Below are 14,437 nucleotides of genomic sequence, written 5' to 3'. Positions count from 1 at the left end.
GCCAGCCCTTACAGGGCGTGTCCATGCAAATGAGATGCCCGCCGCGCGGCATGCCGGGCCCGATCCCGCGCCAGGCCCGCGCTGTCCCGGCGCGTCCGCGGGCTTGGCGCGGGCCGGGCCGTGCCGGGCCGTGCGGGCCGGGCCGCAGCGCGGCAGGGCCGGGCGGGGTCGGGGCCGGGCCGGGCCGGGCGTGTGCTGGGCGGGCGTGCGTGGGGCGGGGCAGGCGGTGCGTGGGGCTGGTCGGGCATACTTACCTGGCAGGGGAGACACCATGATCAAGCAGGTGGTTTTCCCAGGGCGAGGCTCATCCCTTGCACTCCGGGTGTGCTGACCCCTGCGATTTCCCCAAATGCGGGAAACTCGACTGCATAATTTGTGGTAGTGGGGGACTGCGTTCGCGCTCTCCCCTGGTAACGTGGTTAATGACAGATATGAAAAACAGTGAGTGGTACATTTTGTTCTTTTGCTTCGTTTGTATTTAGTGCGAGACGCGAGCCGCGGGCGCCGCTCGCCGTGGTTGGTGAGCGGGCAGTGTACACCGGGCCCTGCATTGAGGATGGGGCGAGGGACACCGGAGCCGTGGGATCCGGGACCCGCGAGGGGTCTGGGATTCCCCGGCAGGACGGGAAAGCAGCGAGGGCAGCCCGGTCCGGTGGCGCTCTCGGTGTGCGGTTCGAGGATCGCCGCGGCTTCAGGGGCATCCCAGGGCGCTCTCCGAACAGGCCGTGCCGGTGCCCAGGACACAGATCCCATTCCCGGCAGTACTTGGCAGCAGATCCCTAAAGGGGGTCCAAGGACTGCTGCCATCGAAGGGGGCATGATCCCGGCCTGTCCCACGTCGTGTCTGCAGGAGCAGGGAAACACCCCGGTCAACGGGGTGCTGTTCGGTGAGCACCGTCTGGGTCACACCCGGCCGAGTCTGCGAGTTCAGCCGGGCTTACAGAGAGTGGGAATTTGGTGCACCCCGAGTCAGACCAAGTCTCTGCCCGTTTGTCCCTCCCGCGAGGTCGGAGGGCTGGCTGGGATGCCAACCCGAGTCTTGCCGTCCCACCGAGCGCTCTGTGGGGCCGGTGGCGCTTCTGGAACCGCAGGCCGGAGCCTGGAGAGAGCCTGGGACATTTAAGCAGAGATGGAGATGGGGCAAGGACTGGACACTGAGGCCCCGTGCAGTCGGGCTTGCAACACTGCTGCTGTACAGACTGCTGCTGCGTCTGTAAACGATCCCTGCGGCTGCAATTGGGAATACCAACAAACAACGTGTGCACACTACCTGTAGCTAGCCAGCCCTGATTTCAACTCTCCCTCCAAACAAGGATATCAGAGCACCAGCACCATCTCCTCTAACACAAATTATGCAGTCACGCTGCAGTGGTGATATCGCACAGGCCAGCACACTCGGACTGCACCAATCTGCCCGGTGTAATTCCTTCCGTGCGCTGTGAGCCGCAGCTCCCGCACGGCCCGGCCCGGCCCGGCCCGGCCCGCACGGGCGAGGGCGGCGGGGTCCCTGAGCGGGCTGTGTCCCGTCATGCCGCGCGGCGGGGCCTCATTTGCATGGACACGCCCCATGAGGGAGAGGCTGGCCCTGCCAGAGCAGCGGTGCGATTTGCATGGCCCCGCCCCCGGAGGCAGGCCCCGCCCCCAGTGGTCTGGGAGCCCCGCGCCGGTGCCGGTCCCGCTCGGGCCCCAGGGCACCGGCGCCGGTCCCGCTTCCCCGCCCCGGGCACCGCCGGTCCCGCTTCCCCGCCCCGGGCACCGCCGGTCCCGCTCGGGTCCCGGGCTCTCCCCTGCCAGCCCAGCTCGGGGTCTGCCAGAAGCACAGCCCGAGAGCCACCAGATCTCCGAGGAAAGTAAGCCAGTGGCCATCACCACACTGTCATCGCTTCCCCACAGGAGAAGCCTAGGGACAGGGAAGACCCGTCTGTGCTGCAGCCTGGAGTGGGAGGACAGGCACCAAGGAAGGTGCAGAGCTGTGCCAGCTCTGGATGACTTGGATGACACGGGTGCCAGGGCTCTGCCACACCACAGATGGCACACACAGAGTACTGGGGCCTGGTTTATTAGTGTCCATGCAGCTGCTCCGACTACTGATCCACGTTCTTCACGCGCAGGACCACAGGCACTGAGGTGCAGGGGATCATGCCCAAGTCTGTGATGACCAAATCCACCAGGTCTGGGGGCGTCACATCATAGACCAGGTTAAGCAGGCGCAGGGACTTGTTCTCTGCCCAGCCCCCAAGCTGGGCCTGGCCCTTCCGGAGCACAATCAGGTCATCAGGGTCATCTGCAGAGAGTGGAGAAGCCATCAGGATCAGGGGGGGACAGCACCTCTCCATCCTGCCCCTGGAGCAGCACACACCACCCCTGCCTGCAAGGGACCCCCTGCCCAGGAGGAGGGATGGCAGGGCCGAGCAGCCTGTCATGGTCCACAGCAGGGACCGGGAGCGAAGGTGCCAGGTGGGGGAAAGGGACAGAAGGCGTACCCAGCTCGTTGGAGACAAAGGAATCTGTCTGCACCCGCTCGCAGAACTTGTACGTCTCGCAGCAGACGAGGACGGGCACGTTGTAGGCCTTGGAGACCAGCGCGATCTGCGAGGTCCCCACGCGGGACATGACAGAGCCATTGGCCAGCAGGGCGTGGGCGCCCAGCAGCACCTTGGACACCTGAGGGGAAACACAGGCTCTGTCACACCTTTGGTCACGCTGCAGCCTCCCCTGTCACCGTGGTATCAACTGAAAAATCCCTTTGCCAGGATTTCTTCTCCTGGGAAGCTGGGAAGCTTCAGCTCCTCCCTGTTTTGCTGCTTTGGAATGTGATTTGGAGACTGTTCATCCAGCATGCAAATTGTTTTAATTTAATGACCAATCATGGCCCAGCAGTGTCGAGGCTCTGAGGAGTCACGGGGTTTTATTATTCATTCTTGGTATGCCTTCTGATGTATCCTTTCTCTTTCTTCAGTATAGTTTTAGTATAGCATAAGATGTGATATGATATGATATGATATGATATGATATGATATGAGCCTTCTGAGAACTTGGAGTCAGATTCTCATCTCTCATCTTGTCCTGGGGTGTGACCATGTTCACAAGGGTATTAGAATGAGGGAAGAGATGAAGATCTGACTCTATGTTTCAGAAGGCTTGATTTATTATTTTATGATATGTATTATATTAAAACTATACTCAAAGAATAGAAGAAAGGATTTCTTCTAAGAAATCCTTAAGATAAGAATAGAAAGGAATAGAAAGAAAGAATAGAAAGAAAGAATAGAAAGAAAGAATAGAAAAAGAAAGAACGATAACAAAAGCTTGTGGCTCGGACTCTCTGTCCGAGCCAGCTGATTGTGATTGGCCATTAATTAGAAACAACTAACATGGGCCAATCACAGTTGCACCTGTTGCATTCCACAGCAGCAGATAACCACTGTTTACATTTTGTTCCTGAGGCCTCTCAGCTTCTCAGGAGGAAAAACCCTAAGGAAAGGATTTTTCATAGCAGATGTCTGTGACAGTGTGGGCCCTGACAGACGCCCCCTCCCCAGCCCACAGCAGCCCCTCACCTCGGGCAGCACGTAGGAGATGGCGTTGATCATGACGTAGGTGCAGTGGATGCCGTGCCGCACCAGGCGCCGCAGCGTCTCGCGGCCCTCCAGGCGCGGCCGGCTGTCCACCACGATCACGCGGAACGCGCGGCCCTGCTTGGCGTGGGCGTCGCACAGCGTGCGGTTCACCAGCGACGAGCTGCAGCAGAGCGCCGCCTGTCAGGGGCTGCCCTCCTCTGGAGCAGGCTCCCGCCGGGCCACGATGCCATCCTCATGCTCAGTAACCACCCTCACTGGCCACCCTCATCCCCAACGACCACCCTCATCCTCAATAACCACCCTCACCCTCAGCACCCACCCTCATCTCCAACGCCCACCCTCATCCTCAATGCCCACCTCATCTTCAATAACCACCCTCACCCTCAGTACCCACCCTCACCCTCAACGCCCACCTTCATGCTCAACGCCCACCCTCATGCTCAATAACCACCCTCATCCTCAATAACCACCGTCACCCCCAGCACCCACCCTCATCCCCAACGCCCACCCTCATCTTCAATAACCACCCTCAGCACCCACCCTCATCCCCAACGCCCATCCTCATCCTCAACGCCCACCCTCAATGCCCACCCTCATCCCCAACGCCCACCCTCATCTTCAATAACCACCCTCAATGCCCACCCTCATCCCCAACGCCCACCCTCACCCTGGTGAGCGCTGCCCCTCCAGAGCCCTCCTGCCACGACGGCTCCCAGGGGACAATGTCTCCCTGTCCTCGCACAAGGACACACTCTGGGAAAGGTCTCAGCCCTCCCTGGCAGCAGCACTGAGCTCCCTGTCTGTGTCAGCACAAGGGACTGTGCCCCTCCACAGCCTCTCACCAACTCCTGCCCTGCACTGGCCTCCTGCCCCTGCTCCTTGCTCTGCCCAGCACACCCAGCCTCCTGCTGCACCAATCTCTGGTTCTTTTCCCCACCTCTACTTCTTGGGATGCAAACTGCTGTATTTTTGCTTCCTGGCATTTGACTTTGTTGCAGTTTGTTTAAAATCCAGTGAACAGCCCTGGTTTCTCTGTAAGTGCCCTGGGTGGAGGGAGCTGTGGCTCTGGGGTTCTTGGAATCCAACTTCACACCAGGCAGGACCAGCACAGCCTCCCCTCCCACGCTGCTCCATTCCCTCCTCCTACCCACAGGATGTGCTCCGTGCTCACCATCCATACACCAGGATCACGTCGTGGTCATTGATCTTCTCAAAGGCAGACCTTGAGATGGCCTCAGCTGCCAGGACAATCTTCTCTCGCAGGTATTTGTCGATCACGTCCTGGAGCTTCTCCTTTGCCTGGGGAGAGACATCACATACAGACTTTCTTGCTCTCAGCAGCTCCCTGATTTGAGCCAGGTTGGCATCAGGCTCTTCCCCCTAGTAACAAGCTTTCAATTCCACCCTTCTGAGTCTGCATCCCATCCCTGCTCAGCTCCTTCACCCAGGGCCTGGAGCCTGCCACTCACCTCATCCTCTCTCAGGGTGTCAGGCAGGCACGATATCTCCTTCTTGAGGAACTTGATGGCATTGCCCATGCTGGCTGAGAGAGGCCGGCACTGGTTCAGGAAGCTGCACAAGAAAGGGGCTTAGCTCCAAAGCAGCCTGGAGGGCCAAGGCAGGGAGAGGGACGGTGGGCAGGAAGGCAGCGGCCTAGGAAAGTCAGCCAAAGTTTGGGTGGACACCGACCCAGAGATGTGAACAATGGACCACACTCTGAGGAGCTTTGGTCCCTCTGCTCTGGCACTGGGAGCCCTCACCTGATGTGTGGCTTCAGCTTGGCCACCAGGTCCCGCGACAGCTCCTCATTGGGGGGAGTGGAGTAATCCCGGATCAGCTGGGACGAGAAGAAAGGGAGTGTGATCTCAGGGCACAGGTGTCGGGGCACACGCGTCCTGCACAGCCTGACACGCTGCCTGGAGGGGCAGGGGCTGCTCCAGGCACACAAACAGCAGTGGCAGCGCCACACAATTCCCTGCCGTGCACGACCCAAAGGAAGAGGCTGAGGACAACTGACCACAGACACAGCCCCAGCAGGGAGGGTACAGAACACACTCCTGCACGCAGCACAGAGCCCCTGCTGCCAGGTGGCTGCTCAGGTACCTGTTTGAAGACCTCGAGCAGCGCGATGCAGCGGGCGTTGGAGCCGTTGATGATGCCCTGCGAGTACTGCAGGCCCAGGCGCATCACCGCGGGGTGGATCACTGTGGAGGGGATGCTGCAGGGACCAGGGGAGGGAGCTGTCAGCACCTCTGCGGCCCAGAACACCCAACATTTATGAGCCCCAGCCCAACAACCCAAGGGACAGCCCAGGAAGGGGGCTGGCAGTAACCTGAGGAGCCAGGCTCACCCCACAGCCCCTTCTGCTGTGGCCCTGCACTCTCCCCATAAGATAATGGGCTGTCCCTACTGCCAGTCCCCAAAGCAAGCAAAATGTCCCCCACCACTCCATCAGGCGTATCCCACATGCAGGACTATGACAGCCCTCCTACAGAGCCATTCTGCAGCCAGGCCAGCCAGAGCAGAGCCCTGGGCTGGGGAGGCCCTGTACCTCATCTGCTGCGTCAGTGGCTTCTTGCGGCTGTACTGGTGGAGGTGGGAGAACAGGTTCACCTTGGTGCCATAGTCCTGCCTCAGAGGTACCTGCAGGCAAGTGTGGTGATGGCTCACCCTGTGCTCTGCTCCTTCCAGGGCCACTGGTCACACCCAGCACTTGCTCAGGGCATGCAAAGTTCCCCTGTGCCCTTCAGAGAGCAGGCTCTGGTCCCACCATGTGCCCCCCCAGGCCCTCTGCAGCACAGCTGCCCCAGTGTGCAGCCTGTCACCCAGTCCTCCTCCTACCTGCTGCCTCTCCAGCTTCTTGGCCAGTTTCCTCTGGGCAGCAGGGTCATCCACCTGCACATGCTCTGGCAGCCGCTTCACCACTGCAAGGATGGCTGGGGTGAGACCAAGCTGCTTTGGTGCCCCCAAATTCAGGGAAGGCAGGGCAGCACCCTGGGACAGGCAGAACCCAGAGCACGAATGGATGACACGGGCATCCCTCGCCCGAGCCCACAGCAGACCCTCCCGTCCTGCTCGCCCGCCCTCTGCTCCCCACCCCGTGGTGCTGACAGCCTTACTGGACTGCGGCTCGGTGGGGCTCTGCCGGGGCTTGGCCGCCGTGGCTGCCTGGCTCAGCTCTGCCTTCCTGGCCAGCTTCTGGGCCCGCTCAGCCTCCTGCTTAGCCCGGCGCTCCGCTCGCAGCTCCGCTTTGCTCTTGCCACCCGCGGGTTTCTCGCCGTCACCGGGGCCATCAGCGGGGGCAGGGGGGGACGTGGGCTGAGCAGCTGCTGCGGGGAGGAAAGGGGAGCCTGTGCCCAGCCTGGCCGGGAGATGCAGCCCAGTGCGAGGGGCAGCCCGCGGCAGGGAGAGCCCTCCGGGCCCTAAGGGGCTCCAGGCCCTCGGCACGGCACGGCACGGCACGGCACGCCGGGGCAGCCCCGCGCTCCCGGAGCAGGGGACTGGGCTCTCTGTACTGCAGTCCCCACGGCAACACGGCCGGCCGAGGGCCCGAACCGGGGCACGGACCGGGTCTACACCCCAGGGGTCCCGCTGTAAGACCCTGCGCGCTCCGGGCGCTGCCAGCCCGGCGCTGCTCACCCCGCGGCTGCCCCGCTTCGGGGGGCGCCCCCAGCTCTGCGGGCTCGGCCGACGGCCCCTTCTCGCTCCTCTTCTTCTTCTTCTGCTGCTTCTTCTCCTTCCGCAGCTGCAGCTTCTCCTCCCGGGAGAGCTCCGGCGCCTGTGGGCACACAGCGTCAGCGGCCCGGCCCCGCTCCGCAGCCCCGGCCTCACACCGGCCCCGGCCCCGGCCCCGCTCACCTGCGGTCCCGCCGCCACTGGCGCAGCTCCCTCGGGGATCGCACCTAGAATGACGGGAGTGTGAGCGCGGCCGGGTCTCGTCCCGGTGCCGGTGTCCCGGAGCCGGTCCCCGTGTCCGGTCCCGCACTCACCCTCGCGCTCACGCTCCGCCATGGCGCCGCCCTCAGCGCCTCCTGCCGGCCAGGCGGCGCCACGTGACCGCGCACGTCCGCCGCTCTCCGTGACGCGGTGACGTCACCCCCGGTGCGGGCCGGTCCGTTCCCGGGGCTCCCTCCGGGCCCCGCCCCCCGGTCCCGTCCCGCCGCGGGCACGCGCTGCGGGCGCGCCTGCAGCCCCGGCGGGGCCGCTCGGGGCGGGGCGGGCACGGCACGGCGGGGCGGCCCCGGGGCGGGCGGAGCGGGGCCAAGCGGGGCGGGCGGAGAGCGACGGCCCCGGGCGGGGCGGAGCGGGGCGGCCCTGGGGCGGGCGGTGCTGCCGGCCGCGCCATCGCGGGGAGTGCTGGCCCGAGATGGCGGCGGCGGGAGGCGGGTAGCGGGGGCGCGCTCGGCCCGGCCATGCACTTCTCCATTCCCGAGACCGAGACCCGCGCCGGGGACGGCGGCGCCCCCGCCTACGTGGTGAGCGAGGCCGAGGGAGCGGAGCTGTCCCGCAGCACGGAGCCGCCCCGCAGAACGGAGCCGAGTGGGTGGCGCGGCTCCTCGGCCCGAGTGCGGTGCGGCCCCGCTGGGGCCGTGCGGGTCCGCAGCCCCGGCGCGGTGGCGGATCGGGATCAGGACCGGGACCGGGACCGGGGCCGGGCGAGGCGGGCAGGTCCCGGCCCTCCGCCATCCCCGGCCGGCGCCCTGTGCCAGGGCCGAGCAGGGATCGGGCCCCGCCGCCCCCGCGGCTCCGGATGGGGCGCGGGAGGTCCCGGAGCAGCCCCGGGTGTCCGGACCTTGCCCTGCCCGGTGCCGCGGGCGGGGGCGGGCAGCCCGCGCGGGCCCCGTCCGGTCCCATCCCAGCCCCGGCTCATCCTGGCCCGCCCGTCCGTCCGTTTGTCCCGGCTTCCTGTTTTGGTCCGTGCGCCGTGAGCGCCTCCGGAGCGGGGCCGGGACTCCGAGTGCCCGGAGCCCTGCCCGGGGCCGGCAGAGCCCCCAGGCCGGCGCAGGGTCCGGATCGCTGCTCGCTCTCGGGGGGAGGGTGGGCAGCCCTGCGCTCCAACACCCACGCTGGCCCCGGTGCCGAGATCGCTCTCCGGGGATGCCCCGGGACCCGCGGTGGGGCACGGTCCCGATGGGGCAGCCCGGTCCCGGTGTGAGCGGCGATGCAGAGCCCTGGCCATCCGCGGGAGCTGCAGTTGCTCACGGGCCGCAGGAGCGGGCAGCCCTCGAGGCATTTCGTCCTTGTGACCCCCCTGCCCTTTGCCCTCCGCCGCTGCCGGGGCTCCTCGGGCCTGGGGCAGAGCCCGGGGCTGGGCAGGAGCCGCGGCTGATGGAGAGCCCTGATGTGGGCAGGTGCGGGGCTGCCCGTCCCTCCCGGTGCCCCGCAGCAGCCCCCAGGCACCGGGCTGCTTTGGGTGGCGAGGTGCCCGTGTGAGCCCCGGCCTGGCTGGGCGGTGCCCAGGAGCAGGAGGGCACTGGGGGCATCCCTGGAGGCCGGGCTGGGCTGCCGTGGCTGGCTGCGGGCTCATGGCCATCCTCTCGCCCTCCCAAACGGTGCTGTGGGGGCGGCAGGACACCGCTGTCCTTGAAGGGACTCTGTGTGTAGGGTGAGGTGCTGGGAGCTGGACCATGGGGGTGCCAGGTGTTCCCTGTGTGCTCAGCCAGGTGTTCCCTGTGCGTTCTGCACTCACAGCTGTGCCCAGCCAGGTGTTCCCTGTGTGCTCAGCCAGGTGTTCCCTGTGTGTGCTGCACTCCCAGCTGTGCTCAGCCAGGTGTTCCCTGTGCTCTGCACTCCCAGCTGTGCTCTGCCAGGTGTTCCTGTGCGTTCTGCACTCCCAGCTGTGCTCTGCCAGGTGTCCCTGTGCTCTGCACTCCCAGCTGTGCTCAGCCAGGTGTTCCCTGTGCTCTGCACTCCCAGCTGTGCTCAGCCAGGTGTTCCCTGTGCTCTGCACTCCCAGCTGCGCTCAGCCTGTGGCATCAGCAGGGTTTGAGCCAGAGCTCAGCCAGGACCTGTTCCTTGTGAAGCCCTGGCAGTGGGGAGGGCTGTCCCTGTCCGTGGGGCTGCAGCGTGGCTCTGTGCTCCCCAGGGCTGGGCACACAGGGTCAGACCTTCCTGCTGTCCAGTGGCACATCTCCTGGGTGTGCTCATATTCCTGAACCATTCTGCCCTCGGGCAGAGTGCTCAGGGATGTTGCCTTTTCCTGGGGGCTCCCTGGGCATCTCCTGGGGGGCTCCTGCAGCTGGCAGTGCTGTCTCTGAGCGGCCTCTCTCCCTGCAGGCCTACAACATCCACGTGAACGGGGTGCTGCACTGCCGGGTGCGCTACAGCCAGCTCCTGGGCCTGCACGAGCAGGTACGGGGACACCGGGGCAGAGCTCCTGCTCCTCACCTTCCTGCGGGGCTCAGGGTGCTGGGAGCTCTCTGCTCCCCTCGCTGGCCCTGCGGGTCAGCGAGGGTGGGGATGCTGCAGCAGCACTCTGTTCTCGTCCCAGCTAAGGAAGGAGTATGGTGCCAACGTGGTCCCAGCCTTCCCCCCAAAGAAGATCTTCACGCTCACCCCAGCAGAGGTAGAGCAGCGCCGAGAGCAGCTGGAGAAGTACATGCAGGCTGGTAAGCTGTCCTCCCTGCCCTGCTCCGTTCCCTGCGGTGCCGCTTGCACCTCCCAGGGCAGCCCTGGCGTTTGATGGCCTTGTCCCCTGGGTGCCAGCTCCTGTGCCAGCCCCTGCCCTGCTCTGGCACAGTGGGGCTGTGCAGGGGGGTTCCTGGCTGGCCCCAGGCAGTGCTGTGTGTCCCTGTCCCTTCCCGCGGGATCCCTGACCGCTCGTGCCCCTCCTGCAGTGCGGCAGGACCCGACGCTGGGCGGCAGCGAGACCTTCAACAGCTTCCTGCGCAAGGCCCAGCAGGTGAGGGCACACCTGGGGCGGCTCTGTGCCCCCGGGCTGTGTGAGGGGCTGGGTGCCAGTGCTGTCCCTCTGTGCAGGAGGGGCTGGGTGCCAGTGCTGTCCCTCTGTGCAGGAGGGGCTGGGTGCCAGCGCTGTCCCTCTGTGCACGAGGGGCTGGGTGCCAGTGCTGTCCCTCTGTGCAGGAGGGGCTGGGTGCCAGTGCTCTTCTCTGTGCAGGAGACGCAGCAGATCCCCACGGAGGAGGTGCTGCTGGAGGTGCTGCTCTCCAACGGGCAGAAGGTCAAGGTCACCATCCTGACGTCGGACCAGACAGAGGATGTCCTCGAGGTGCCACAGCTGTCCTGCTGGCTGGGACCAGCCCCTCTTGCTGCCTCCTGGGCTTTCCAACATGGCTGGGGCTCTCTCAGCCTGGTAGCCCCCCTGCCCTCCCCTGCCATCTGCCCACCCTGGAGCAGGGCTGACCTGGTGGGGCTGAGAGCTGGGAGCTGGAATGGGTGTGCTGCAGGGTGTGTCTGGGTCCAGACTGGTGTTTGGGGTCCCCTCGCTGTTTCCTGGTTGCCAGGAGCCCAGGCCTGGCTCAGGGCAGCAGAGGTGCTGCCTTGCTGCTGTTGGGAGGATGCACATGGGCTGGGTCTGGCCACCATGCTGGGACTCTATTGGGACTGTCCTGCTCTTCCTCCCAGGCTGTGGCCTCCAAGCTGGATCTGCCAGATGACCTGGTTGGCTACTTCAGCCTCTTCCTAGTGAGGGAGACCAAGGATGGAGCTTTCTCCTGTGAGTAGAGCCCACTGTGGGTGGGACACGTGCTGTGCCCCTGCCTGCAGTGAGGGCTGTGTGCTTGGGCCCTGCCCTGGCTGGGGGCACAGCTGTGCTCCTGGGGGCACCCTGGTGTGGGGCCGAGGGGCTCCTGCTGCCCAGAGGGCTGCTGAGCTGCTGTTTCCCCGCAGTTGTGAGGAAGCTGCAGGAGTTTGAGCTGCCCTACGTGTCAGTGACCAGCCTGCACAACCCCGAGTTCCAGATCATCCTGCGCAAGAGGTGAGCGGGGCTCTGGGGCAGCACTGGGGTGGTGCCCAGGGCTCCTGGATCCACACAGGGACCCTCCCCTGCTGCCATTGCTGCCCACACAGGGACCCTCCCCTGCTGCCATTGCTGCCCACACAGGGACCCTCCCCTGCTGCCATTGCTGCCCACTGGTGCTTTGGCCCCCAGGAACGCACCTGAGCATCCCTGACCATGACACTGGAGCAGGACCTGCCCTGCTGTGCTCAGCTCATTCCTGCCTTCCCATGGCAGCTGGTTTAGATGGGGAGCAGGGCACGGTGACTGATGGTTACCAGCCCATAGGAGGGTGATTTTCTCCTCACTGCTGGAGCAGGCTAACCCCTGTGGTTCCCTTCCAGCTACTGGGACTCGGCCTATGACGACGATGTGATGGAGCACCGTGTGGGGCTGAACTTGCTGTATGCACAGGTGAGGGTTGGTGTGGCACAGCCAGGTGAGGACAGACACTGTGCAGGGGCTGGGGGGCTCCGGTCCCAGGCGCTCACCAGCCTCTGCTGCCTGCAGACGGTGTCAGACATCGAACACGGGTGGATCCTTGTCAACAAGGAGCAGCACCGGCAGCTGAAGTCCCTGCAGGAGAAGGTCTCCAAGAAGGAGGTAGGAAAGGGAACAGTACCACCACGACCGGGGCAGCTCTGGCTCTGCACCAGCCTCTCTCCTGTGTAGTACCGGGTTGGTGCCCTGTTGCTGAGCACCCCTGCCCTGCCCGCAGTTCATCCGCCTGGCGCAGACCCTCAAGTACTACGGCTATCTCAAGTTCGACCCCTGTGTCACGGATTTCCCTGAGAAGGGCTGCCACGTCGTGGTCAGCGCCGGCAACAACGAGCTCAACTTCCAGGTGCGGCTGCCCAACGAGCAGATCAAGGAGGGCAGCTTCAAGGTCACTCGCATGCGGTGCTGGCGGGTCACATCCTCGGTGAGTGGCGCCTGGGGAGCAGGGAGGGCACTGGGGGGCACCTCTTCCTAGGAAAGGTGCTGGCTCTGACTCCAGCCTCTGGCCCAGCAGGCCTGGAGAGGGTCTGAGTCGTACCTTGGGGCTGAGGGGATCATTGGTGTGCTGGAGGGGACCTGGCAGTGGCAGAGGACTGGTGGGCACTGGGCAGGTGTCCCACACTTGGCTCGGTGCTGCACTGGTGTCTGGGGAGCTGCTCCTTCCCCTCTGGAGGCTCCCAGCCTTGCTGTGTGTCCGTGCAGGTGCCCATGAACAATGGCCCTTCGGGGAGCAGCCCAGGGAAGTCCGAGGTGAAGCTGGAGCTGGCTTTTGAGTACCTGATGAGCAAGGACCGGCTGCAGTGGGTCACCATCACCAGCCCACAGGTAGAGCTGCCTGCATGGCGGGCTGGGGGTGGCTGCCAGGGGAAGGGCTGGGCCCTGCACAGGGTGTGGGAGGGCTGGGGGGTGCACAGAGCCCCTTGACACTTCTCCCTTGCAGGCCATCATGCTGAGTATCTGCTTGCAGTCCATGGTGGATGAGCTGATGGTGAAAAAATCTGGAGGCAGCATCCGCAAGGTGAGGGCTGGGGCTGGATGATGGCTCTGGAGTGGGATCCCAGCCTGGCCCTGTGACTTCCTAGGGCCTGGGCTGGGTCCCGAGTGCTCCCCTCGGGATGGGGCCAGCATCCCAGGGCTGGCTTGGGCGCTGGGGCTGAGCTGAGCTGCTCTGCAGATGTTCCGGCGGCGGGTGAACGGGGCCCTGCGGCGCTCGGACAGCCAGCAAGCCGTGAAGTCACCCCCGCTGCTGGTGAGTGTGACCCTGAGCCGTGGGCAGGGGACACGGGCAGTCAGTGCTAACGGGTTGTGAACCAGAACTCACTGCCTCCAGAGGAGGCACTGCCCCGGGGCAGGGCTGGGGCAAGCCCAGAGGACAGCAGGGCTGTGGTGCCCTGCTTCCAGAGCCCTGGGATGGGAAAGAGGTCCTGCAGTGAGCCAGACTCCCTGGGGATGGAGAGGGGCAGGTGGAAGGAGGGGTGGGTGTTGTGTCCCATGTGCTGCCCAGCTGTGCTGCCCTCACAGGACTCACCTGACGCCTCCTGGGAGCCCATGGCCAAACTCTCGGTGAGTTGTGTGCGGGTGCACCAGACACCTCAGGCTAAGCGGGTAGGGGAGCTAGGGCTGTCCTCCCTAACGTCTCCCTTCTCCACAGAGCAAGCTCACTTCCGTCAGCCTGCGTGGGATCAGCCACTCCAGCTCTGCTAACGACGTGGGCGCTAACGACTTCCACGGCAATTACGCCTTCGAGGGCATTGGCGATGAGGATCTGTAGTGCCCCCTGCCCAGGACAGCCCCGGCCTGAGCGAGGGCCTTCGCTGAGGAATGTACGACCTGCAGCCAGGTTGCAATCGACGTGCCTCTCACCCGCTCCATCCACCTTTCCCTGCTCCCCGGGGCTGGGAGCTGCCCCCAGCCCGCCACTGCCTTGGGGCAGGGGCAGCCGAACTCCTCCCGCTGCTGGCTCCAGCTGGGAGAGGGCTCGTTTGACCTGAACAGTTGGCCCGGGCAGAGCCCTGGAGCTGCAGTGCAGGGCCCGGCCCGGCCTGGGGGCAGAGCCAGGCAGGCTCCATAATGCCAAATTAGCATTTAGGTTCGTGCTCCGAGACAGAGTGCAGTAAGCTGTCTCGGGGGCTCCGCGCAGAGTCCCCTCTAACCCGCTCATAGACGCCAGCATAATCTAGGCTTGTAACCACGTATCTCCTGCTGCTCAGCCCGACAGAGCATTAATGGACAGTAACTGATGTTTACACACTGCAACAATGATTAAAACGGATCCTGATTGGTACCCGGCTGTCTGTTGGGGGGGGCTGCTGTCCCTCCCCTCTCCGTGCCAGCCCCGTGCCCTCCTCAGTAGCAGAACAAGGCCCCCAGGGTGAAGAGCCGATAACAAAACCAACTGTTT

At 64.8% G+C, this 14,437-nt stretch overlaps 2 protein-coding genes and 1 non-coding gene across 4 annotated transcripts; 2 read left to right on the top strand and 1 right to left on the bottom strand.

Moving 5' to 3' along the window:
- Positions 1–246: 246 nt before the first annotated feature.
- On the top strand, positions 247–410 carry LOC141728717 (U1 spliceosomal RNA). The gene has a single exon (XR_012579868.1). It is a non-coding gene; the product is annotated as a U1 spliceosomal RNA (small nuclear RNA).
- A 1,633-nt stretch (positions 411–2,043) lies between these two features.
- EIF2B4 (eukaryotic translation initiation factor 2B subunit delta) lies at positions 2,044–7,729 on the bottom strand. Of its 2 annotated transcripts, none has more exons than XM_074536260.1 (13): positions 7,571–7,729; positions 7,440–7,483; positions 7,221–7,359; positions 6,701–6,907; positions 6,423–6,505; positions 6,133–6,224; positions 5,685–5,799; positions 5,342–5,418; positions 5,051–5,153; positions 4,753–4,880; positions 3,561–3,741; positions 2,484–2,664; positions 2,044–2,284 (listed from the first exon to the last, which is right to left on the bottom strand). In XM_074536260.1, exons 1-13 carry the CDS (start codon positions 7,590–7,592, stop codon positions 2,085–2,087), a joined length of 1,572 nt encoding a protein of 523 aa, XP_074392361.1. In that variant the 5' UTR covers positions 7,593–7,729; the 3' UTR covers positions 2,044–2,084. The 2 variants fall into 2 exon arrangements, with proteins under 2 accessions (XP_074392361.1, XP_074392360.1); XM_074536259.1 differs by having other exon boundaries at positions 6,701–6,910; positions 7,571–7,727.
- Positions 7,709–14,320, top strand: SNX17 (sorting nexin 17). Its single transcript, XM_074536265.1, has 15 exons — positions 7,709–8,056; positions 9,858–9,932; positions 10,072–10,189; positions 10,418–10,482; positions 10,699–10,809; positions 11,166–11,256; positions 11,430–11,517; positions 11,883–11,952; positions 12,049–12,141; positions 12,257–12,460; positions 12,739–12,861; positions 12,977–13,054; positions 13,211–13,285; positions 13,558–13,599; positions 13,688–14,320. Exons 1-15 carry the CDS (start codon positions 7,994–7,996, stop codon positions 13,805–13,807), a joined length of 1,416 nt encoding a protein of 471 aa, XP_074392366.1. The 5' UTR covers positions 7,709–7,993; the 3' UTR covers positions 13,808–14,320.
- Positions 14,321–14,437: the final 117 nt, after the last annotated feature.

This window comes from Zonotrichia albicollis, chromosome 3, assembly GCF_047830755.1.
Source record: "Zonotrichia albicollis isolate bZonAlb1 chromosome 3, bZonAlb1.hap1, whole genome shotgun sequence".
Taxonomy (NCBI): domain Eukaryota; kingdom Metazoa; phylum Chordata; class Aves; order Passeriformes; family Passerellidae; genus Zonotrichia; species Zonotrichia albicollis.
This window is presented reverse-complemented; position numbering and strand designations above follow the sequence as displayed.